Source organism: Anastrepha obliqua, chromosome 5 (genome assembly GCF_027943255.1).
Source record: "Anastrepha obliqua isolate idAnaObli1 chromosome 5, idAnaObli1_1.0, whole genome shotgun sequence".
NCBI lineage: Eukaryota > Metazoa > Arthropoda > Insecta > Diptera > Tephritidae > Anastrepha > Anastrepha obliqua.
In genome coordinates this window covers 56,397,387-56,424,391 of record NC_072896.1, presented here as the reverse complement: position 1 = coordinate 56,424,391, position 27,005 = coordinate 56,397,387, and the positions used below count along the sequence as shown (strand labels likewise).

Genomic DNA, 27,005 nt, shown 5'->3' with positions numbered 1-27,005 from the left:
CCAGAATTGGCTGACTCGGTTTGAGTTGCATTTAGACTAAGGAAAGAACTTCGAATCCGCGTTATTTATCGGTTGGAAGAGGTGCCGCTCCCTCAATGAATGAAGGTAGTCATTGGGAAACATTGCAGGATGACATGGACGAATTACACCATCATGTGAGGCAACATACCCAGCTAAAGAGTAACAAGATGAAGGACAGATTTGCCCCTGTTGTAAACTCCGAGGGATTTAGCGAAGATACTTCTTTATAATTCGCAAAGAAAAAAAGGGATTTCTCCAAATCTACTAGGGTCCTGGGAGGGTCCACACAAGGTGATTAAAAGATTGAATAACGTGGTGTATCGTATACTTATACAGCAATGCCAAACTGGACTGGGAAAAGTCAAAGTAGTGCATCTGGAAAGATTGACTCCATTTGGATCGAAGGATTTGGTTTCTAATCGAAACGAACAGACTTCAGCGGAGGACAGTGTTGTAAACGATGAAGTTTCGCGAACGGACTGGCAACAAAATGCGTGTTTATTTTGACCTTCACTCGTTCCACTACTTGTCTTTTTGTATACTGCAGCCGTCTATTTTACAAGTGCGATTCACGAAAATTAAAAACCTTCCGATATGGTGATTAATTTTGCGCAGCTTTAAGTACGCATATGTATGAAAAAGTAAACAATTAAACAGCATTTAATATGTAAGCGTATAAGTTAACATATATTTAATTTTGTCTAAACACCTAAAGCGTACTTTGTAAATTTATTGTAGTAGAATTTTCGTTTGAACAAGCATTTTATGTGTGCCCCATGATTCAATTACACTGTGCTACAAAAAAAAAAAAACGAAATACACCTGACAAATTACACACTGTAGGTTGTTTATATGGTCGAATAATGCATAAAAATATTTTTGTTTTATTTTTTGTACCCTCCAATTTTTATTTATTTATAAAAAACCATTTTTTCAGACTTTGCGCGGTAATCTACGGATATCTCAGTCATTTTTTCACCGATTTTCAATATTTTATATGTTTTGAAAATGATATTGGACAAAACAAAACAACCATAGTCTTGTTTACGAGAAAACGGAAATTGGATGGACTCAGTATTCCATCACTGAAAGGTGTGACACTTGATCTTTCCGATGAAGTTAAATATCTAGGAGTAGTCTTGGATAAGAAGCTGACTTGGGAGACAAACGTTTCACTGAAGGTATATCACGAGTTGAGAATTTTTCAGCAATGCCGCAGAGCCTATTCAGGCTGCAAAGAAGTGTATGTTTATGCATCACGGGTGCCATGAGTACAACCTCTGGTGATGCCATAAATGCTATGCTTGATTTGCTCCCCTTGGATGTTAAGATACAACAGGAAGCAATAAGAGCAATGTGTAGACTCTATAAATATGGTTTCTGGCTCGAAGATGGAACTGTGGGACACAGAGAAATTTTTAAGATGCTATCTGAGCAGTATCCACTGTTTTTGACACCTAAAGACGACCTGATACCCACAGTTTCATTTGGAAGGACGGGTGCAAGAATGAAATAGGGTCTGGAGCCGGATGGTACTTAAACGATAGTAATAAGTATTACTATGCTATGGGGGAAATGACAACTGTTTTCCAAACAGAAGTTTTTGCCATCCTGAAAGTAGCCGAATGGATAATCGAGAGGAATGGAGCGGGAAACAGATTGGAGTTTTCAGTGACAGTCAGGCTGCACTGAAGGCCCTGGAGAACGCGAAGCAAACCTATAAGATTGTTCAAGAATGTAAGAAGAAGCTTAATTCTGTCTCAAAACAAAACAGGCTTGTACTTATATGTGTTCCATTACACTCCGGTGTTCAAGGAAACGAAATTGCCGATGAATTGGCCAACCGTGGATCAGCGGTTCCCCACAAGGGCCAGAGGCAAAAATCGGAATCAGTTCTGCAGGAATCATGAATTGGATCAGCGATTATGTATGCAATCTACATAAAGAGCGATGGTCCGGTCCAGAACGCTGCAGAACTGCAAAGTGTTTTGTGATAAGTCCGAACAGAAAACTGTCAAACTTTCTACTAAAACTTAGAAGGAAAGACGTTCGGTTGAAAATCGGTATCATTACAGGACACAACCCATGGGGTCAGCATGGTGGTCATATGCTGGAATCATTGAGGACCCAATGTGCCTGTCATGCTTGGAGGAGGCGGATAGCACTGAGCACTTTCTCTGCCTTCGCTAGAGCACGGCTACGAGTTTTGCGTTCCGATGTCATGATAATAAGTAATATTCGCTCTCTAAAACTGGAGGGTATTTACAGATTTGCCAAAGAATCTGGAAAATTCTCACAGGACTAACTATCTCTATCTCTGTTTCTATTCTTTCCTATCTCTTTCTCTGATACTTTTCTCCTTCCCTGCTTGACTATCTACCCTCTTTCCAGAGCTTTAAGGGGGAAGTCTACTGTGACAAGGGAAAAAACAGGCTTATTTTCCGGATTTTATTTCTAACAAAATATTGCTCGTACATAAAATCTATTTAAACTCTTATCTTTATTATATATTTAAGTTTTTGAAAAAAAAATTTTAAGTCAAAATATTCAAAATTGCCGCTGTGGCACTTCTGCAAAGCACCGGAAACAAGAACGACAAAAAAAAAGCCAAATAAGCTCACAAAACAATTAAGAAACATTATATCTGACGCAAAAAAGTCAGAACTGCATGAATATTCATCTAACTTGACACCTACGGAAGCTACTGACTACTCACTGTGGAAGGCAACGAAAAAGATGTCACAACCAACGCGTTACAACGCCACGATAAAAACGTGTAATGGAGATTGGGCAAAAAGCAATAGAGTTTGCAGTAGAGTGCGGAGGTAGACTCAGAAGTTAACGAAGTTCTCTCAGCTCCGTTTAAAATGGATTTTCCGACTGTACGATTTACCTGGAAAGAAGTCAAATATGCAACGCGATGATCAGATAAGAGTATTTCCCAACTAAGTGGAAAGTTGCTGAAATTATCCTTATAAAAAAGCCCGAGTGCGATCTTCAATTACAGGCCAATAAGGTCTGTTACCTCTAAACTTTTCGAAAAGCTGATTTTCAAAAGGATAAATCCAATAATTGCGCAAAGGAATCTCCACCATAAAGTTAATTGTATGTATGATTTCGCTAGTCAAGTCACTTGTACACATGTGAATATGTGTGAAATTATCGTGCGAATTTCGGCTGGCAATAAAAGTGTGTTAGTGATGTATGAACAACATACAAACAAACAAACCATAAAGTTAATTGTATGTATGATTTCGCTAGTCAAGTCACTTGTACACATGTGAATATGTGTGGAATTATCGTGCGAATTTCGGCTGGCAATAAAAGTGTGTTAGTGATGTATGAAAAACATCAACACAGTCTCTCTCATGTTGCTTCCTTGCTATCTGAACAACGACTGATTGGACGAATATGTGAATACATGTGGAATGATCGTGCAGAATTCCCCTCACAGCCGAAGGCCCCTCCACAATTTGCACTAAAATTGAAGAACAAAAGTTGTGTTACCCCTATTAGGCGTAGCAGCCGAAGTTTTTTCGCTCAATCTCGTTTTTCACCACAGCGGAAAGCTAAACCTGATAATCTATTATACTTGCATGGAATAAAGTACTCTGATGGCCATATGTATATCAACTATGTATTTAACATCTTAGTCCTGAGCTTGGTGAAAAAAATTCAGAAGGTGTGGCCAATCAGACCGTTAACCGGCTCTCAAGAAATTTTCAATAATCAGCTGATTGGCTTACTAGCCGGTGACATGACAGAGGTTTACAAAAAATCTGAGATTGTTTGGTGATGACCAAAAAATCAACACAGTCTTCACTAAGATTGATTCGACGAATGCGTGAATATGTATAACTTCAGCTGCCACTTTACAGGGGATTCGACAGCACGTTCATTTCACATGTATTTACACACTCAGCAATCAGTCGTTGTTCCGATAGCAACGAAGTAACATGAGAGGGGAATGTATCGATTTATTTAGTGCGGCTCAAATATTTCAACCATTCATTCACGAAACTGTCAACGGATAACCGGCTGTTTTCCGGATATTATGCTGCTGCCTCACACATTTAAAGGTATCCTAGGCTATAAATCGTCCAAGGAGGTGTATAAATTTCGTAATTTTTTGGGGCCAGTAAATGTTTATAGACTTGTCCGTACGCCTCCGGCCGCTGCTAGGCAAGGCCAGACATAATTGGACGACCGAAACAACTAACTCATTCCAGTCATTAAAAACACAACTTGCCTAAGCGCTTAGTGCATATCAAGTTAACATGTTGCTTAACATGGTCGACTAGTAGATAAAATAGCAGAAACGATAACGGCAGAACTTCTCAAAAAGTGAATAAGCTGATCCGGCGTACCGAAGTTCATCACCACTGATGAGGGCACAAAATTTGAAAGCAGTCTTTTCAAACAGCTGGTCAAGGTACTAGGCGCCAAGCATATCCACATCTCAACTTACCACAGTCAGGCAAACGCATGATACTTAAAGCACCATACTTGGTCATTATCAGATATCCGAAAACATATACTATCCTATTAGAATCGAGACCTGTCACCGAACCCGTTGATACATTGAAAGTGGCGTATTTTTTCATAGACGCAAAGTGATATGGATTCATAAATTTTTTGGCATACCTTTTTGGAGTACACCATGTATAATATAAAATAGGAATCATAACTGTTAAAACAAGATACAAATGTCCAAAATCAATGTTATGTAAATTTAATTATTTAACAGAAAAAATCATTTAAAAAACCAAACCTGTGATAAATATACAAATATAATGATGTAGAATTAAGATTTAAATCATATTCTGTAAATTGTGCGATAACATAAGTATTGTAACGTTTTTCTACTTAATAAACTCTTATCTTATCTTAACATACTATTTGCATAATAAAAATTACTCACCTCGCAAGTCTTCACGCTCTCCTAATTTTCCAATTAAAGAACAAACTTTTAGAAATAATTTGGAATCATTTTTATCTAAACAGGCTAACAGAGTGTTTATTCCATCTAAGTTTAAGAACTCCGTTAGACCTGGTTCAAAATTTTGTATTAAAGATGATATCGCATGTGAACCACTGTTTGCGATCTCTGCAGGTCCATTCAAGAATTTTATTAACATTGGGATCGTTTTCGAATCAACAAAGTGCTTTTGGCAAAATTCATTATTTTGTGACATTTCCGCAATAATATATGCAGACAATCCTTTTATTTTATAATCTGTGTTGGTTAAACATTTAATTAAGTACACGGAGCCTCCAGCTTTCACGAAACTATTCGCAAAATCCATGTCGTCAATGCTCTCTCTGATTGTAGTTAAAGCATTAATTTTATCAGTATCTTCCGATGTATGATCATCTAAAATTAAAATTGCATTTTGAAACTCCTTCATTACATCCGTAGTCATACAGTTTAAAGCAGATTCCAGAAATTGTTTTTTCTGAAAGAACGAAATAGAAAATGGTTAATCATCTGCATTCGACTTTATAGTATAGATGGCCATATTAACAGTCAGGCTTGGCACTGTGATTTAATAGTACAAAACTGGGACGAAATTATAAATAATTATAAATAATTTCTTAAATAATGTAAACGAAATACAACAAAGCACACAAAGAATATGGCGTGAACTGTGAGTCCAAGCAATTGAAGCACTCAATTTGCTACAAAAAGGTTGGCGGTAAGACTTTCAACATGCGAAAGAAGAACGATTTCAAGGATAGCAACAATTATGTAAAAATCTTTGAATTAAAAAAAGTTAATTTCGACGGTCCATGTAATGCTGTCGAAGTTTAATATATAATATTTGGTAGCGATGAAATAGCAAAAGTTGTGAGAAACTAAAAAATGCTGCACTTAATTCGAAGAATTTAGTATCAAGCCTGGTGGGGGCAACGTAATGGTTTGGGAAGTAGTTACGGAATCTGAAGTTGGAAGAATAGAATTTATTGAGGGAAACGGATCGCTATAAATATAAATATTTACTGGAACATAATTTGAAACTTTCGGAATTTGGAGATTGGTGTAGGTTAGATCTTCCAACAAGATAACGATCCAAAATAAACGGCACGTGTTGTTAAGGATTGGCGGCTTTCCTAAGGACTAAGACCATTAAACACACTACCACAAAGCCTAGATTTCAATAAATTTTATTGAACATGCATGGGAAATTTGTTTAACTCAAGAGTGGAAAAATCTATCCTCCTGCTATACTCAAAGAGCGCATAATAGTAGCATGAAACTGTATAACATCTGCAGAACTGACAAATTTAGTTGCATCGATGCAACGTCGGCTTCATGCGGTGGATGCCAACTAAAAACTAATGTAGATATTATAATTGGTGCGAACACCCTTTTTGGGTGTTTGGCCGAGCTCCTCAGCCTATTTGTGTTGTGCGTCTTCATATTGTTCCACAAATGAAGTGACCTACAGTTTTAAGCCGAGGGAGGAGGTTTGACAGGGGCGGCCGCTATTAGAAAAAACTTTTCCTGTATTTTGGGGTTTCACGGATATTCCAATGGTAGTCACTCACCAACCCATTCGGCTAAGGCAGCTGCTACTAATACTAGCAACAATATCTGGGATTAAGTAAAGTTTTCATACTAAAATAAGTTATTTTTGTACTGTATGTAGACTTTTGTCAACGCTGTTTTTGCGCTTTTCCCCCATAACTTGGTTATTTTATGTTAACAGATGGATTCTTTTCAGTTTATTGAGATTAGAAAAAGGTTCCGAATAAAACTGATGAAGACATTTTTCGATAAACTTTGTAGACTTTGAAATCAACGGAAACAGTGCGAGTATGTAAACATCTGCCCGTCAGTGTATATACAGGGTTTGATTGAAAAGTAATGAGCCTTATTTTTTTAAGCAGTTTTATTAAACCTTTTAGCTTATACAACTAATATTCTTCAAAATACGACCCTTGAGCGTCAATACATCGCTGGTAGCGGTCCTTCCACTGCAGGAAACATTTTTTAAACTCATCCGCCGGAATCACGTTCAATTCGGCTGTCACAGTTTTTTGGATCGCCTCGATGGAGTCGAAACGCCTCCCCTTCAGCTTTCTTTTCAGGCGCGGGAACAAGAAGAAGTCCGGAGGGGACAGTTCGGGGCTGTAGGGAGGGTGGGGAAGCACCGGAACCCCCACCTTGGCCAATGCAGAGGTGCAGAGGAAGGCGGTTCACATCTTCGTCTGTTTGCGTTGTTGAAGGCCTTCCAGATCGCTGTTCGTCTTCGACGTCCTCCCGGTCTTCCTTGAATGACTTGTGCCACCGTTTTACCTGGGCACTGGACAGAGATTGGTCCCCGTAAGCCTCCTTGAGTAGCCCAATGGTTTCGGTACTCGTTTTGTTTAGTTTTACGCAAATTTTGATCGTGTAACGTTGCTCCAACGATCGCTGCGTTTTCGCCACTGCAAAATCCTAACACACTTTTAAAACAGCTTTCACGCACGGAGCGATGTTGACTGCACCGCTGTTGCCAGTGAACTGGGACCGGTTTCTAGTGGAAGGGGAAGGTCCAACGATCATTTTCCTCCACCAGCCAATTCGGTTGATCGCTTGGCAGACGCTCCGCGCGGGAAGGCTCATTACTTTTCAATCAAACCCTGTGTGCGCTTTCAATCATAACCGGTTATATCAACTAAGTATATTTTGTTTTTGCTTTCGGTTAATTCGCTAAATTCTCTAGTATTATTTAGCAGATGCAAAATATTGCACCTAAAAAAGCACCAGGTAAAGCTACTTCGATTTTGGACAATGTTATAATTTCATTGCATCATAAACCTCAAATATGTGGCAAACAATGTAAATGAAATTCTTACCTCTGCATCCATTTCCTGACATGTTGACTCCTTAGCGTCTTCACTTTTTGTATGGTGCAATAAAAACCGCAATAGACCCTGTGAATAATAATAAAAAATAATAAATCAGAAAATTTTCTAATATACATATATACTAATGTAAGGTCTATGCGTGGCTTATTGCCAACCAGGCTAACCTAACCTAACCTATATACTAATGTCTAATCTTTGTAAAAGGAATTTGCTGACCTGTAGCTCGATTCTGGGGAATCGACAAAACATTGTCTTCACATCGATACGATCTAAAATGCTAGATTGGCCTAAAAAACGTGTTTCTGTAAGCATTAATCAGGGAAATGTGGAACAATGAGAGTAATCATACGCCGATCGACTGAGGCAAGACTGAGAAAAACAAAATATTTAGACTTTTAAATATTGAAAATAATAATTTATTTAAATGAAGGAAGAGCTGGGCTATGTTAAGAAACCACTTCTGTAATTAGTTCTTCTTCTTAATTTGCGCGATTTTGGTCGAATTTAAAAAAGCGCGCCAGTCGTTTCTTTCTCGTGTTAACGTAAGCCAGTTGGATACACCAAGTGAAGCCAAGTCCTTCTTTACCTGATATCTCCAGCGCAGAGGAGGCTTTCCTCTTCCTCTGCTACCACCAGCTGATACCACATCGAATACTTTCAGAGCCGGAGTGTTTGTATCCATTCGGACGACACGACCCAGCTAACGTAGCCGCTGGATCTTTCTTCGCTGGGCTATGTCTATGCCGTCGTAAAGCTCATACGATTTTCGCCGTTGCCAACGTGCAAAGGTCCAAAAATCTTGCACAGAATCTTTTTCTCAAACACTCCAAGCGTCGCTTCATCGGATGTTGCCACGCTTCTGCGCCATACGTTAGGACGGGCATGATGAGAGCCTTGTAGAATGTTAGTTTTGTTCGTCGAAAGTGGACTGGAGTGGAGAGGCAACTGAGTAGTAAAGTTGCCTACTTAGTCCAAAGTAGCACTTGTTGGATTTCAAGAATCACCAAGCGTTAGCAAGTGGCGAATAAATGAACATAATTTGGCAACGCTGAGATAGAGCTGCCTTAAACTACATACATGTGTTTGTAAGATAGTGAGTTATAACAGTTTAGTGGGGTAGAACCATACCCGCTAGCGGCAAATGTTACTCGATAACTTTGTTGTTGTACTCGATAACGATGAGTTGCAAGCACATTTTTCGTTCAGTTAGTCGAGCATAGATTGGCGAGCAGAGAAGTGGAGAATAGAAAAAACCTATTTTTAACATAAAGTGTAACTATAAGCGTTTAATTCGGTTATAGAAACCTTTTCAATCGAGTATTCGTACTGAAACAGAATGACGTCAAATCGAATATTTCAACCGAAAACTTCATCGATAATGATTACAGAAACGGGCTACAGGCGTAAAAGTACATACATATAAATTAATATAAATTTGAGCTCTGAATGGGTCTGAAGCTCAAGGCTAAACTGACTTTTGGACACATAACTTAAAAATACTTTCATAATTGTGGAGGCATATTACATATACTACTGTGGGCAAAAAGTAAGGTGCATTTGGTTGTAAAATTAAAAATCTTTATTTATTCTTGTAAATCAATTTCATCCCCTTCAAAATAATCCCCTCTCGATGAAATACACTTATGCCAACGATTTTTCCAATCCCCGAAACATGCCAAATACTCCATTTCCGGTATAGCCATCAGCACCTTCTTCGATTCAGCTTTTATCTCCTCAATCAACTTGAAACGCGTTCCCCGAAGTGGTCTCTTGAGTTTTGGGAATAGCCAGAAGTCACACGGAGCCAAATCAGGCGAATACGGTGGTTGCGGAACGATATGCGTGGAATTTTTGGCGAAATGGTCACGAAGAACGAGTGCAGTGTGAGACGGTGCATTATCGCGATGCAAAAACCAAGAGTTGTTGGCCCATAATTCTGGTCTTTTTAGACGAATTGCTTCACGTAAACGACGCATAACGCTCAAAAAATATTCCTTATTAACAGTTTGGCCAGGTGGAAGGAATTTATTGTGCACCACACCACGAAAATCGAAAAAAACTGTCATCATGACCTTTATTTTGGACGACTTTGACGTGCTCTTTTCGGTCTCCTCGCCTTCAGCACGATATTCGCTTGGTTGGTCGGTTGTTTCATGGTCGTAAGCATAAATCCAAGTCTCATCTCCGTAATGATGCATTTGAGATTGTCCTGATAGTCTGAAAGCATTGTTTCACACACATCAACGCGACGACTTTTTTCCAAGAAATTGAGAGTTTTCGGTACCAAACGAGATTTGACTTTTCGTAGGCCCAAATGGTCTTTCAAAATGGTTTTCACAGATCCTTCTGATATTCCGATCATATCAGTAAGGTCTTTAACAGTCAACCGACGATTTTTGAGCACTAACTCCTTCACTTTATTGACGTGTTGGTCATCTGTTGACGTCGATGGTCGTCCGGAGCGCTCCAAGTCATCAATGACTCGACCCTCTTTGAAGTCTTTGTACCACTTATAAACATTTTTCTGCGACATGGTCGAATCATCAAATGCCTTCTGCAACATGCTAAACGTTTCAGCAGCCGAAATTTCATTCCGCAAACAAAATTTGATGGCACTTCTCTGCTCAATCAAATCAGATATTGTAAAAATTGAAAAATGCACTCTTGGTCGTTTGGTAAACACAAGCGTAAATATATTACTGATAATGACATTCACATGAAAGTTGGCCCAGATGTTATTAACAGTGCTGCCAACTCATGAAAAAAATAACTAGAGCGAAATTTTAATCCCGCGAAGTTTGACAAATAAATTCACCTTACTTTTTGCTCACAGTAGTATATAGGGTGATTTTTTAAGAGCTATAGGAAAGTTTTTCAAAAAAACACACGTCAAATTCAGAAAAATGCATGCAATTTTTATTTAATTCGATAGTACAGTCCATATAATTTAATGTTTGAAGATTATTTCATGCAAATGTTGACCGCGACTGCGCTTCAAATGGTCCATCCGCTTAGTCCAATTTTGGCATACTCTTTCCAATGTTTCGGCCGGTATCTCACATATAAATGCTTTAATGTTGTCTTCCAATGCGTTAATTGAAGCAGGCTTGTCTGAATAGAGATGAGCTTTAACATAGCCCCTCAAAAAATAATCGAAAAGCGTTATATCGCACGATCTGGGTTGCCAATTGACAGGTCCCGAACGTGAAATAAAATGTTCACCGAACTCGCCTCTCCACAAGTCCTTTGTTACGCGTGCCGTGTGGCATGTGGCACCTGTCTTTCTGAAACCACATGTCATGCAAGTCAAGATTTTGCATTTTGAGCAAAAAAAAAAGTTGGATATCATTTCACGGTAGCGCTCACCATTCACAGTTACGTTACGATTCGCAGCATCTTTGAAGAAGTACGGTCCAATGATACCTCCAGCCCATAAAGCGCACCAAACTGTGACCTTTTCTGGATACATTGGTAGCTCTTGCAATTCTTCTGGCTGATCTTCACTCCAAAATAGACAATTCTGCTTATTTACGTACCCATTGATCCAAAAATGAGCTTCGTCGCTGAACAGAAATTTTCGATAAAAAAGTGGATCTTCTTTCCTTTCGCAAAATTTTCCACGTTGTTGAGTAACAGAGGCCCAATTACTGCGAACGACGACGAATCGATAATTGATGGTCATCATTAACACTGGCCGATACAGCTGCGATATTTTCTTGAGTTCGCACTCTACGTAAGCGTGTTGGTGGTTTGATGTCCAATAATGTAAATTTGGTTCTAGTCACAATAGCTCGAATAGTCGCTTCAGTGGATCGATTAAACTGACCATAAAATGGAAGAAGCGCGCGATAAACTTTCTTAACAGAACACGCATTTTTATAATAAAATTCAATGATTTGCAAGCGTTTTCGTTTGTAAGACGATTTATGATCAAATTATAGAAAACTCAAGATGTTTGACGGTGAAACAAAACACGAAACGTGCGTCAGCTGTTTAAGCCAACTGTTTAAAAAGATAATAGCTAAAAAACCACCGTTAGATAATTTCTTGGCATTTATTTTTTAAATATCCGGCACATGTCCACCGCGGACTTATTGTATTGGGGATCAGATAATAATGATGGAAATGGATTTAAGCAATTTCGTATATTTATCTTCTACAGGAAATAATTTTGGGAAAGAAATATTTGTTAATGGTTTTACCAAACATTTATTTTTCTTATCAACCAAAATATCATAATTTGCTAAAAAATCTGCTAAAACTAAATGTTGTCTTCTTAAACATAAACATTTAATAATTTTCACCATACGGTTAAATGTTTATTTGTTGTCTTTATTATAAACAAATAGAAGACGCACAGTGCTGCGGCTTTATATGAAAAGTGGGCAAAAATAGGAAAATGTAATGATTTTGCTAAAACTTGGTTCCTTTGTGGATTAGAGTACGCAGAACTCGTCCTCATTTTTTATATAAATTTTATATTTTCGATGAAATTAAGACTAAGAAGACGATTAGAGTTTTTTTTTTTTGAATCTCGTGGATTTGCATTGAGGCCACAATTTTTTGTTGCCATCTTGAATTTGTTCTAAGATTATCGTTATAACCTCATTGACAAATATATATATACATATATATATTAATTGGCGCGTACATACTTTTTGGGTGTTTGGCCGAGCATGGCGTGCGTCTTGATGTTGTTCCTCAAATGGAGAGAATGTCAAAATCTAGAAACAAGGATTGACAATTCGGAATAACTTAAACCAAATGTGGTAATTCAGAGACAAGAAAAAAGCACAATTGCAACCTTATTACTAATACCTGAGAAATTATCCCATATTTACGACAGTTAGAGCGGCAGTGCGCAAAAGATATGTGGCACCTCCCACCTAGACTTTTAGATAAGGTATGAACTGTGATTTTCAGAAATGCAATCACTTTATTTAATTTTTTCGACACGGCTATATCGTGTTGATGACCCATTGATTTCGGGTTATTATGTCAAAATGGATAACCGGAACCAAAAAATTTTAAAACACACTTTTAGTCAAAGTCCGAAGAGTCTCCGTAGAAAAAGATTCAAATTTCCCAATTTGTACTTACATTTTCATCTGTTTTTTGCTTAAATGAATTTAATTTAATTCTTTTACATTTATCAAAAATTTAAAATTTTATTCAACATATCTAATTTTGTTTAATTTTTAAACAATTAAAATTCTCTTCCATATATTTTACGTATTCTAGTTGCATTTGTTTCTATAATAAATACAAAAAATACAGTAAATTACGAAATTCCTACAATACAAATTTATGCTATGATGCAAGGCGTATGGAAAAGACCATGGAAAAGGTAATAGTCGAATGGAATGAATGATAAAAAATAGATAAAATTAGTTTGTCGCGCGTTCACAACACAATAGGTTTGTGGTAAAATTTAAATAACATAAACTGTGTTATTTTTACATATCAAGTATTTATAAAATAAGAAAACTGTCAACGATTTAAAAAAAAAAACCTCAAATTATGAATTCAAAAGAAAATATTCCACTAATTTCAGTGTGAAGAAAATGATTTTACATAGTACATTTTAATAAAGAAAATATTAATATAATTAATTTGCATATTTCGTGTTGAGATCCAGCACCGATAACTGCCAATTGTCTGCTTTTCATTGACTTAATTAGTTTTATTAGGTCATACTCGCTCGAAATTTTCTTCCATTCTTCATTAATACATATGTCGTACCAACTTATTACGGTTCTTCAGATTTCTCTTTCCCACCTGGTTTTACCTACGCTCTTTGGGAAGGTGCATTTAGAACTCTGTCGCAGTGATAAAGTAGGCAAGTTTAAGTGCCTTATAATACATTCACATATAAGTAGATGATCTATTTTTTCGTGCTTAACTCCCAATCCGTAATTAAAAAGCGAGATTTCCCATACAAAATTTCTCTCCCGAAATCTGATATTATAAAATAATCCTAGATAATAACCATACTTTTTGACATACAACCCTGTGTTATCGATGATTATTACAAATGTAAAAAAAAAACGTCAAAGGAAAAACTAAATAAAATGGATTCCGGCAAAGAAAACAGGTTTTCAGACATAATTCTAATAAAATGTCTGTTAGGTTTAAGCGTGTGTCCATAAACGTGTGTCTTCTTCTTACTTATTATAAAATGTAATTTCGAATTTCGAATGCGTATTGCTGCAATAATTTTTTGAAACCTCAGTAAACGTCGTTTACGGATATCCTCCAATTGTTTATTATTAGCAACCAATTGAGCAACAAAACTAGCTATTCCTTCTCCTTGTCTTTTCTTCATATCGTTAATAATAATTAAACAAATCCAAAACACCGAAATATTCCACCAAAATTATTCTATGAAGAAAACCTTTTCACAACAGTATTGGCAGCTGATTATCAATTTTGCATGTAGTCTGTCATATGTGAAGGGGTAGATTAATTTTGTGGATTTATTGGTAATTAATGCATAAGTGAATGTCCTTTTATGTTTCGACTCGTGATAAATTGATTTAATTCAAACCGAAATCTACATACCTTCTACTCAAATATGAACGAGACGTTATCAATAAAACGGTCCGCAGATGACATATGGCAAAAATAAATTTTTTGTTTTTTGGTAGGACTGTTATAAGCTTACATGGCAAATTTCAGCGTGATATGTCACATAGTTTGTTTTCTGTGCTACTGTAAACCAGTCAAGCTCGAGTGTGTTCTTCGAATTTAACGATGGAAATTCAAGTTGAACGAAGAATTTGTTTGAAATTTTGTTATTCCAACAAAATTTCGGCTTCAGACGCCTTAAAAATGTTGCAGACAACCTATGGGGACTCTGCTCTTTCACGTGCACGTGTTTTCCAGTGGTACGAATCGTTCAACGAGGGCCGTACATCAACCCAAAATACCACGCCAAAGTCGCTCAAAAATTAAGGTTATGCTGACTGTTTTTTTCGATTACGAAGGTGTAGTGCACTCGGAGTTCCTTCCGGAAGGCCGATCGGTTAACGCTGAATATTATTTAGACGTTTTAAAGCGTTTACGCGAGAACATTCGTCTTAAAAGGAAGGAATTGTGGGACAACAAGTCATGGTTCTTGTATCACGATAATGCACCAGCTCACACATCACGTCTTGTTCGCGATTATTTGAACAAAAATAATGTTAATATCATTCCGCAAGCACCGTATTCGCTTGATATGGCTCCATGTGACTTTTTCCTGTTTCCCAAGCTCAAGTTGCCGCTCCGTGGAAAACATTTTGAGACAGTTGAAGTCATAAAAGAGTATTCGAAGAACACACTCGAGCTTGACTTGTTTACAGTAGCACAAAAAACAAACTATGTGACATATCACGCTGAAATTTGCCATGTAAGCTTATAACAGTCCTACCAAAAAACAAAAAATTTATTTTTGCCTTATGTCATCAGCGGACCGTTTTATTGATAACGTGCATTAATATCGTAAACGGAGAGGTATTCTTATGAAGCGCGACCGGAGGCTACCCACACAGATATACAGTTATTGTTGTTGTTGTAGCAGCATAAACATTCCCCATACATATATGGGGAATGCTGCTGAAGTGGCAGTCCTTGTCCGGATATAAAGCCGGGTCGTTCCGGTAACGTAGAACCGACTGTCGTGGGAACGACAGAAATACAGTAGGTAGCCTAGCTGGAATTGGTTCAATAAGGGGGAGAAAAATTTCGAAAAAAACATTTCTATACAAGTTATGTTCGTTTCTTTTACTTGTGTATATAATATTTTGCTTCATACCCACAACCAAAAATCTGAACATTTGCATTTAATTTTCATTGAAATATTTCGAAAGTATAAAAAGAAGTAAAAAACGCGTTAGGGAGTATATTTCGAGAATTTCATAACTGTATAACGGGTGATTTTTTAGCTATAATCTTTTAAAACAGTTGGTTTAAACAGCTGACGCACGTTTCGTGTTTTGTTTCACCGTCAAACATCTTGAGTTTGGTCTATAATTTAACCATGAATCGTCTTACAAACGAACAACGCTTGCAAATCGTTGAATTTTATTATAAAAATGCGTGTTCTGTTAAGTTTATCGCGCGCTTCTTCCATTTTATGGTCAGTTTAATCGACCCACTGAAGCGGCTATTCCAGCTATTGTAACTAAATTTAGAATCAAATTTACATTATTGGACATGAAACTACCAACACGCTTACGTAGAGTGCGAACTGAAGAAGATATCGCAGCTGTATCGGCCAGTGTTAATGATGACCATAAATTATCGATTCGTCGCCGTTCGCAGCAATTGGGTATCTGTTACTCAACAACGTGGAAAATTTTGTGAAAGAATTTAGGTGTGAAGCCTTTCAAAATATAGCTGGTGCAAGATTTAAAGCCGAACGACCTACCGCAACGCAGAAGTTTTGGTAAATGGGCTCTTGGAAAGTTGGCCGAAGATCCACTTTTTTATCGAAAAATTTTGTTCAGCGATGAAGTTCATTTTTGGATCAATGGGTACGTAAATAAGCAGAATTGTCGATTTTGGAGTGAAGATCAGCCAGAAGAATTGGAAGAGCTACCAATGTATCCAGAAAAGGTCACAGTTTGGTGCGCTTTATGGGCTGGAGGTATCATTGGACTGTACTTCTTCAAAGATGCTGCGAATCGTAACGTAACTGTGAATCGTGAGCGCTACCGTGAAATGATATCCAACTTTTTTTGCCCAAAATGCAGGAGCTTTACTTGCATGACATGTGGTTTCAGAAAGACGGCGCCACATGCCACACACCACGCGTAACAATGAACTTGTTGAGAAGCGAGTTCGGTGAACATTTTATGTCACGTTCGGGACCTGTCAATTGGTCACCCAGATCGTGCGATATAACGCCTTTAGATTATTTTTTGTGGAGTTATGTTAAAGCTCATCTCTATTCAGACAAGCCTGCTTCAATTAACGCATTGGAAGACAACATTAAAGCATTTATATGTGAGATACCGGCCGAAACATTGGAAAGAGTATGCCAAAATTGGACTAAGCGGATGGACCATTTGAAGCGCAGTCGCGGTCAACATTTGCATGAAATAATCTTCAAACATTAAACTATATGGACTGTACATCGAATTAAATAAAAATTGCGTGCATTTTTCTGAATTTGACGTGTGTTTTTTTGAAAAACTTTCCTATAGCTCTTAAAAAATCACCGTTTAGTATAATGTGCCAAACTATAGTGAAGCTCCCGTGGACACTTTGAAGGCAAATAATTAAAAAAATATATTTCCGAAATAATTGAGAGTTATAAAGACCGTTCCTGAATCACTCCCTAACATCTCCACCTGGTTGGCTTTCCATTTCTACCATGATAAAATTGTTTATAATGTCTAAGTGCGTGGACCGAATTTAAAAATTATAACACGCAAATGTAGTCACTTTATCAGCCTTCTGATTTATAGTACGTTTATATATTACAATTAAGAATTAAAGCAATATTTAACGTTAACTTCTTTTTTGCATAAGCTTGAAAATGCCCTATTCCAGACGATTATTTCACTTACAATACAAACACAGAAAAGTAACAATATTCACCTATAAACATTATCTTCTATCTTCTATAGTATTATTTTAAAACATGGCGCTTATTCTGACTAAACTACAATATGTACAGATATGAAATATATATCAAAAAAAAAGGTTTTGATGAGCATATTTCCGGAAAATTATAAAAATTAAAATTGGTTAATTTGTTCATGAAATATTTGCGTGTAAAGTTATCAAAATTTTCGTATTGATAACAGCGATGGCTATGCAAAGCGGGATGACACACAAATATACGCATATATATATGAGTACGTTTGCTTTGTTTAGCTCTCTTTCTAATGAGCACAGCATTGTATACATTTGGATTCTCAATAATTGTTTTGTTTTGTTCTCTTTACTAATAAATAGGTATTCATGAACATAGTCCCAACGGGTGCTGCGAATTTTTTTCAAAATTTTGTTGTGATGGCAATAATTGGCATGAATTGACAATTGACTTGAAATTTGTCAATTCACTTAAAACAACCCTAACAGTGCAAATTAGAAAGAGTTTTGGACAGACGCAAAATAGAATTTATTTTAAGAAAAAAGTACATCCATTAATATTTTAAAATATGCCTAGAGGACGACCAAGAAGAGTTCGTAGAAGAGTTCCTACTTTAAGTGGAGGAATAGAGCAGGTAAGTAAGTGATAAATGTTTGAAACGTCACGTAGTGGATATGATTGGTAGAAGCATCCACTTTTGTTTTCGTTCATATATGGGACAATTGAACTACAATATATAAACGTATGTACATATGTATTTAAAAATTTTGTGTGCGTTTGATCCTTTTTGCAAAACTCAAAATTTTAAATAGTTTTAAAAAATGAGGAGAGAGAGGCAAATTAGTTATTAATTATTTGATACTATTTCAAAGGTAAACTGTATTTGGGCTATTCTCAGACAAATTTTATAGTAATAGACGATGCCCAACGCCATTTAAAAGAACACTATTACCCATTAAATCAACGAACTTTTTGACACAGATATACATTTTACACTGTTTTGTTTTTTTCTTTGTATTGTATTCTATGTGTGTACATGTATATTTTTATGTATGCAGACATTATCAAATCATATATGAATATGAACTTTGAAATTTTTTTTTACCATTCTTCTTAAAATTTTTTAAAACGTAAAGATCTGTGAAAAAAAAATTTTTTTTTTTTGCAAATCCAAGAAATTTTACGAATGACAAAAAAAAATTGTTGGTGAATGGCACACGACTTATCATAAAATAAATGCATCCGACGTGTTATGCGGAGAGGCTCAGGGAAGGCGATTTCTATTGCCTCGTATAAATTTGCAGCCGAGCGAAACCACACTTCCTTTTACGTTCAAGCGCCGCCAATTTCCCATTAAAATAGCCTTCGCCATAAAAGGCCCAGGGGCAAACATTATCAAGGATGGGGCTTCATTTAAAGGAGGACTGCTTTGCTCACGGCCAACTTTATGCGTTAAGCCGGGTTAGATCCTGGGAAAATATACGAATTCAAATGGGCAATAACGAAAACTTGACGTTGAATGTAGTTTATAATGAAGTAATTTAAAAACAAAAATTACTGATTTAACTGAAAAATATTTTAAAAATGTTATATGCATAAGTTCTTACATATTACATACGAATAAAAATATACACTTTTCTAATCATCATAACTTTTAATATATAAGTGTCACATATGATGTTTACTTTCCGTGAGAAAAAAGCCCACCCGATTTTCGGGGATTACATACTAGTATTATTAAATGATGATTCGATTTAAAGCTATTTTTACTAAATAATACTCAAAATTCTATTATTACAAATGTTCTCCTAAATTCTTGTATTATTATTTTTATTATTTATAGGGGCACTTGTTTGATTTCGAATACACATACATATTACAAAAAAAATATTTTGACAAATACTGAAAATTTGGAATAACAATTCGGCGATTTTTTGATTTCAAATATACATACATATTACAAAAAAAAACAAAAATATTTTTACAAATATTAAAAATTTGGAATAAAAATTGCTTGATTTTTAGTCCAAATTTTCGCCTGCGGCGCTTCTTAGTATTCAAATATACATGCATGTTACAAAAACAAAAGTTTTTACAAATCGCGCGATTTTTAGTAGAAATCTTCGCCAGCGGCGCTTTTTTGTTTCCAACTATGCTTGTTACAAAATAGTGCAAAATCAGACAATTTTCGCCAGCGGCATTTATAAATTTTATGATAAAACATTTTCATAAGTGCTATGAATTATAAAACCTAAGTTAAATGCTTGCTGGGTTGACGATTGCTGTATACTCTTCTCTTCAACAGTATTTCAGTACAAACTGCAAATGCGTTCGGAAAAAACCTAATTTTTAAACTTCTCCTGGGGGTTCCATAGGGACCCTAGGAGGTTGGGACTTTCACAGTTATAATGGTGTGACCTTGCTGTTTCTAATGGGCGTGGTGGTTGGGGTCACGCCTTCTCCCCCTCCGCCCCCAATTCAAATATATCGTGGTAGTAATGGAAAGTTTTGACTCTCCACCAAGTTTCATATATAACTCATTACACTTTGTCTAAAATTGCCATGCCTCTTTATACCAAACCCGAGCCATAAAAATTATCAGTAATCTAAGCACTTTATAATTATGTTAAGGAATAGCACAAAAGAGTGGCATTACTAAGGCTGCAAACAGTAAGCGACGTGAACGCAATCCCCTGTCAGCTGTTACGATCAAACTAATGAGAAGCCCATGTAAATGAAAAATTACTTCCCTTCCGTATCGTAGATTTTATTGCAGGATTTTTGAAAATTCCCGTAGAACCCTGCCAGCTGATTGCTCTCTCACTACACAGTGTTGCCAAACAGTGCATTTCGAAATCATATACAAAATAAACTTTAAAAATTTTTAATTTTTGTTAAAATAACTTAACAACAATGTTGAATAATGTTAATTATAGATAAATGAAATATTTGCATTTGTTGATTTTTGGCTTTGGTTTATGAAGCAATGAAAAATTGTAACTGATAACGCGGATGTCTGAAAATGTGTGTAAGCAAAAATATGAATGGCAACATTGTGTAGATACAACCAAACACATACGCACACAAACCGATGTATTGTGCAAATATGTAACTAAAAGAATGCAGTTGTTTTCTACGGGATGAGTTTTACACAATTTTGTGCTCTCTAGGGGCTGCGGTAAGGAACTACGTACGTCGGTGACTGTTTCCAGCATAAGCATCTTTTACTTCATTTGTCGTTCACTATAAAAACATTGTAAACATTTTGATTAACAATATATTTAAATTAATGTTAATATTTACCGAGTATTTATAGAAGAGAGTTTATTACGTTGTGTATAGAGAATGATAAGTTTGACCCCTATTTAGTGATTGAAAAGAGCAGCAATATAAAAGCGTTTATTGTTAATAACTTTTGAACGGAGAGAAAATACTTTTGCTCCTTCAGATTATTAGTACTGATGTCAATACGTATCGATTGGTACCCCTTTCACTTTTTTTGATTAATTTTTTCATGTATTCCATAAAGTACATATATAATTACCAACACTTGGAACTTAATTTCCCGCGTAAAATTGTTTAGCACACCGCACACTTCCCCATATTGTTTTGATATTTTTTCATTTAAATTTACACAAAAACGCACAAAATTCATTTATAAACACTTATTCCATTCTAAACAGAAAATGAACGTAAACAAAGCCTTCCGTCATTCCGTTTTACACATATCCTAAATTAGAGTCGAATGGAAAAAGCTTAATCAGCTGTTCTACTCATGCCACATTGCCTTGCTATGATGGTTGTGAACAGAATGGAGAAACCCATACAATTAATTTACCTTTAAGTCTTCTCGATACTCCCTTTCCCCTGACATTCCAACAAAAAAATTTGAAAGAAGAAACAAGACTGCGATTTAAAACCTTAATTGTGAATTGAACAATAGTTAAGCAATGAACAAGGCGAATGTGCTAAAACAAATATAACTACAACGACAATATTTATATTGTATCGACTTTACGATAGATAAAAAATCCACCTAAAGCTGTGTTTACACAAGTGTCTACTTAAAGCTTTAATTGAATGCAATAGTTAAATTGTGTAATCGGCAAGCAGCAATCAACCAAGAATGACAGAGAGACAGACTACGCCATCTGAATTCACCGTGTCGTAAGAGCGGATGAATAAACAAGCAAAAGGGAGGGCAATTACTTGTTTGTGAAGAAGTAGAGTAGTCGCTAGCAATGGAAAACGCCAAACAAGAAATTACACACACACACATATACATACTTTTCTACCACGGCATCTTCCGCATAAAAACGCAAACAAACCTAATTTTTAGGCTTTATACTAATTTGTACTTTCACAATGCAACATACGGCACTTCGTTTTCATTAGTTTGATTAGTTTAAATCTCATGAACCACAAAACTACCAAGACATTCACTGAATTTTCACAAACACGTAATTTTTCTTAATCCCAATCAAGCAACATATGTCTTTAATTACTGCGGACTCGATCTGACTGCAACTTAATAGGAACTCCAAACCGAGCCAACCAGTTCTGCACAAACCCCTTAGCAATTATTTTGGCTTCTTGGTTTGGTAGCGCGTACACTTCTGACCACCTACTGAAGTGGGCCGTAACAACAAGTACATATCGATTGCTGAAGTCGCTTATTGAAACGGACGCGCCACATACATGGCCACTCGCTCAAATTATGAATCCGTGGTCTACATATTGCTGAAATCTTCCACCATTTCTCCGATTCTTTGAAATATTATCCTAAACCCGCTGCTTAATCTTCTCCAGCGTTTTAGTGATACTCAGATGATCTTCACCGGCCTATTTTGGAATTCGTCTAACACGGATGTAATTCTGGATTGATAAAGTATAATTAGATTACCATCTTCACTTTCCCATACACGATGCAAAACACCGTCAATAATTTTAAAACTATTCCACTGCACCCAATATGTCTTAGCTACAAAACTATCTAGCGTTTTAGATGAATAGTTTTTCTCCGTCGTCTTTCGCTCCCATGTTCTTCTCCAAGTCAGCATCATTCAAATAATCTGATATCAACTATCCCCTTAGATCTCGACTTTGCGACAATGCTTACACTCTATACCATAAGGTCGTCAAGATGGTGCAGCAGCATTTTCAGGTTCTTCTCCTTTACGATTTTCGATCTCGAGGTCATAATTTTTTATCTGAAATAGTAAAAATGTTGGTAAATTTTATAAACTTTGCATGAATACTTCTATTCATCTTACTATATACATCGAACGACAAAAATCGAATAGATTGAAGTTATCGATATGCTGTCAGTATTTCTGCGCTCAGTAAGCAGATGTGTTGATGTTATTAAGCGAAGGACTCAGTTCGAATGGTATTAATAATTTATATATAAATATTTACAACTAATAAATTTATAATTTTTATAGCTACCCCTAACGCTGTTAAAAACGGCTCAAAGCCATCCAATGGTATGCAATTTAAATATTAGAGGTATTTTACTAAGCACTTTCTTTTGAAGCTAGTCGAACTCAAAAATGGTGAAACCTATAATGGGCATTTGGTGAGCTGTGATTCATGGATGAACATAAACCTTAGAGATGTTATTTGTACTTCCAAGGTGAGCTTGTTCTAAATGCCAGTATCTTATGAAAACTCTATTTTTTTTAGGACGGAGACAGATTCTGGCGAATGCCCGAATGTTATATACGGGGCAGTACAATCAAATACTTACGAATTCCGGATGAAGTTATTGATATGGTTAAGGACGATGCACATGCTAAATCAAGAAACCGTTCCGAAATTGGTAAAGGTCGACCAGGCACAGGAATCCAGAACCAAAATTTGAGGGGCCAAATTCGACCGCGATATAAGAATGCCCAGCCCAATGGCGCGAAAAGTGTTCTGCGTGGGCAAATTAGTCATCCTAGTTCTAATAAAAATAGGAAATAATTTTCACATGTGCTTCACCGAATAATAAAGATTTACTTTGTCATTACAGTTATGCTCATAATTAAGTGTTTGTCGAGTTTCCAAATCCTTGGTTTAGCCGGTTTCAGTTCATAGAGAAGAATTTATTAAGCCTATCGACTATATTGCAAGCAGAAGAAAGTTTGACCAAGACGCCATCGATCCTACGACAGTCGGTTCTACGTTACCGGAACTACCCGGATTTATATCTGGCCAAGGATGGTCACCTCAGCAGCATTCCCCATATATGTATGTATGGGGAATGTTTATGCTGCTACAACAACAACAACTAAGATACCATTTGGCAAATTGTCGATTCAATAATTTCATGTTCGATATATTTTTGTTCCTTACTGTAAATAATGATTGTGTCTGTTGCAATTCGTCAAGTCGGTTCTCATCGTCTACCTGATCTAAAGGTTAACCCAAGAAATATGCTGTTTCAACGGTTGCGTCGAAAGAGAGCGCAATTGTGCCAGGATAACACGGGCGCGACGAGGTTGCTGAATCTCTTCGTTTGCGATGGGTGGTTGCTGGAGTTTAGGAAAGTGGTAAGAGACTCGCGATTAATGCCGTTTAATACATGTCTATATACTGTATAGTCCATTAGATGTGTTCAGTCTTGGATCTCATCGTTATAATTAAAGAGATGTCTCCTCACTCGCCTGGTAGGTGGTTCAGCTGCTGGGTAGCGTTTGCAGGTGTAATTCCCGCGGTAGCAACCCAGCAGAATCTTCAACTTTCTCCACTGCGAATCCATAGACCCGGCGTTCAATTGAGCGCTACGTAATTCAGAACGTATTTGAGAAACTATCAAACGTGACCCCCAATAATTTAGGGCTGTTTACAGTCGGTATTAATGTCTCGTCGACTTTAATTTATAGTTGCAATTTTACCTCCGTCGCCTTAGATTTAGTGGGGGAAGTTGGCGATTCCACACAATGGGAAAACCATAAAAACTGCCGCCCCAGTAAACTAGCAATGTCTAATCTCATCTTCACTAGAACAGCCTATGCAGCAAGGCCGCTTGCAATACTTTTTCTTAGGGCAGGCATTCAGCCTAACTCATTTATGTTGCGTTTGTCAAAGACGGCCCCTTGGAGGTCACTTGCGCGACATTACTCCCTTCTTTCTTTTATATTCTTCTAAATATTGTAGTAAGTTAACCTCCTACCTACCGAGAATGGATCCTTACATACCCAACATAGTACATACATATGTTATTTAGAAAACATTTTTTGTTTTGAGATTCGTGAAATGATGAACATTTCATGTAAAAAATGTATTAGTGAATCGTGCTATTTCAAAATCAAGTATGAAAAGACCGTGTAAAAAGAGAGTTCGGTGTATTTTTGCACAAATCTGTTTATTTAAAAAAAAAAATAAAAGAAAAAAAAACGCTAAATAAATAACAATTTAATATCTATGTATGTATATCTATTATAAAAATCGAAATTTATCACATTTTGACTCTGAAATAACGCACTTTTAAGGATCTGCAACAAAAACAGAAATCAGTTATTTCAAATTGTTTAAATTTGTTGATTAATTTCTTACGTCATTAGTATCTCTCCAAACCAATAGAGTTTCACGCTTCTTGTACTCCTTGCCATAGTTCATTGGCATTTTGAAATTTTTTTTTGCTCAACCTTACCTTAAATATCGTTCCACAGATTTTTAATGGTGTTAAGGTCGGAGCTTTGTGCTGGCAAATCCAGAATCAAAATTTTTTCGTCGGAAAGCCAATTTGTCAGTACTTTTGCTGTATGCTTGGGGTCCTTATTATTCATTGTTATATAGCGGGGATTGAACCCTTGGTTTTTTTACGATGAGGAAAAGTCTTGCAATCAGCATCAATCATATTAATTTTAGTTTCGTCCGTAAAATGTAGTTTTTTCCAGAATTTCTCGTCTTTGCTTCTATGGGGATTTGCGAAAGACAAATGTCAATACCTTGATTTTGGAAAACCGCACTATACAAATTGGAGAAAAGTCAAAACATTTTTGGTCCCTCGAGCCGGATAGCTCGCAACGCATTCAAGTCCAAGTATAACCTATATTTGTATTAAATTTTTTTTCTGGGATGACACCCGTGAAGAGGAAACTCTCATGAGTACTGCTATACCGGCATAGCAGTACGGACGACTTGTAGCCTCACAGCTGCACTTACGTACTAAATACCTCTCCACTATCTACCAATCTCCCCGCGGAACTGTCCAAAAAAAAATTACCTCACGGGGCTGGTTAGCACATATGCTCCTAGTTATTTCGTCTACGAACCTCCGCGCTTTTGTTTGTTTGTTTGTTAACAATAATAGTAGCTTCGCCATATCACCAGTCATCCTCGTCTAGCTCATCTAAAGGTAGGCCCGAACGTAATTGTGCCTCCGCGCGTCTTAGATCATTCTGGATATATTTTGCATGCGCGCAGATTCGCTTCCAGTTATCACCCGATTTTAGCATAAAATCTATAATATTTTCTCCGTTTAATATACCACAGGTTTCGGGAGCACAGTGTGGGCCGTGCAGATTGGGCCGTTTGTGTAACTGTCATGGCCTAATCTATGGAGTATTTTCGAAATACTCCGAGTCCTGAAAGGAATTGGGTTAATCGGAAGTTTGTTTCCCCATGGTTCCTTTCTAACCACGTCGTAAGAACGCGTATTAGCCCATGCATCAATCCACCTTTCGGTGATCTGTTCCACCGGTCTTGTCATCGAACGACGCTTTTGTTCTTCTGCAATAGTTTTACGACCTGCTTTACCGTCGTGTTCAGATAGCCTTACATTCACTCTCTGCATTTCTTTCGTCAAAATGTCTACGAGGACTAGTCCTGCTATAGCGAAGGATGCATTGTCCGAAATTGCAGCGAGGCCGGATAATCCGCAAAGCGCTTAGCCGATAGACGACAGTCAGATTTTAAGGGTAGCTATTTAAGTTCAGTGCATGAGCCCAGATCGGTGCGACATACAAAAGAGCCGAGCTCACTACCCTGCTATATAGTATTCTTTTGCAGCGGCTAGGTCCGTCATTGTTTGGCATTATTCGCGACAGACAGGATTGCACATTCGGTGCCTTGTTAACAGCGTATTCCAGGTGCGTTTTGATGTTTAAACGACTGTCAGCCATCCTCCTAGGTATTTAGAAGCGGGGTTTGAACTAGTAGTTACAGTCCCAACATTCAAATTTATAGTTTATACTATTTTTCTGCTGCTGATTAGGACTACATCGGTCTTATGCTCAGCTAATTCCAACTTCATAGACCTTAGCTAAGTCTTAATCCTGCTTACTGATTCGCTGGCGATCCTCTCAATTTCATGGGTGTGTTTTGCTACCATTACCACCGCGATGTCATCCGCGAATCCAATGACTTTAGCTCTAGGGGACATATCCAGTCTTAGAACCCCGCCATACATTAGTTTCCATAGCAGTGGGCCCAGAACTGATACTTGAGGAACGCCTGCTGACAAAATATACGTCTTTGTCACTTCTAAGCCTCAGTTTACGGTCCGGGAAATAGCTCTCAATTATTCGGATAATATAACTAGGCTACCCTATTTTTG

General features: G+C 36.9%; 2 protein-coding genes across 6 annotated transcripts in view; one reads left to right on the top strand and one right to left on the bottom strand.

The window, feature by feature from the left end:
- Positions 1–21,460, bottom strand: part of LOC129247762 (uncharacterized) — a 36,842-nt gene extending 15,382 nt beyond the window's left edge. Inside the window, exons 1-3 of one of the 5 annotated variants that reach the window (XM_054887050.1) lie at positions 21,297–21,460; positions 7,864–7,941; positions 4,943–5,477 (exon numbers count right to left, since the gene is read on the bottom strand). In XM_054887050.1, the coding sequence (XP_054743025.1) occupies positions 4,943–5,477; positions 7,864–7,941; positions 21,297–21,332 (649 nt within the window). In that variant the 5' untranslated portion in view covers positions 21,333–21,460. Of the gene's footprint in view, positions 1–4,942; positions 5,478–7,863; positions 7,942–20,761; positions 20,968–21,002; positions 21,248–21,296 lie in introns of those variants that run through there. The other 4 variants (XM_054887051.1, XM_054887048.1, XM_054887049.1 and 1 more) reach the window with 4 other exon arrangements.
- Positions 21,461–22,767: 1,307 nt separating this feature from the next.
- LOC129248554 (uncharacterized) lies at positions 22,768–23,486 on the top strand. The gene is made up of 4 exons (XM_054888146.1): positions 22,768–22,847; positions 22,903–22,944; positions 22,995–23,093; positions 23,144–23,486. Exons 1-4 carry the CDS (start codon positions 22,845–22,847, stop codon positions 23,423–23,425), a joined length of 426 nt encoding a protein of 141 aa, XP_054744121.1. The 5' UTR covers positions 22,768–22,844; the 3' UTR covers positions 23,426–23,486.
- The last annotated feature ends 3,519 nt before the right edge of the window (positions 23,487–27,005 follow it).

Excerpts from the sequence above, each read along its gene's own strand:
- LOC129248554 (XM_054888146.1), top strand. Across the intron at positions 22,945-22,994 it reads CGGCTCAAAGCCATCCAATG|CTAGTCGAACTCAAAAATGG; the intron begins GTATGCAATTTA and ends TTTCTTTTGAAG. Across the intron at positions 23,094-23,143 it reads ATGTTATTTGTACTTCCAAG|GACGGAGACAGATTCTGGCG; the intron begins GTGAGCTTGTTC and ends TATTTTTTTTAG.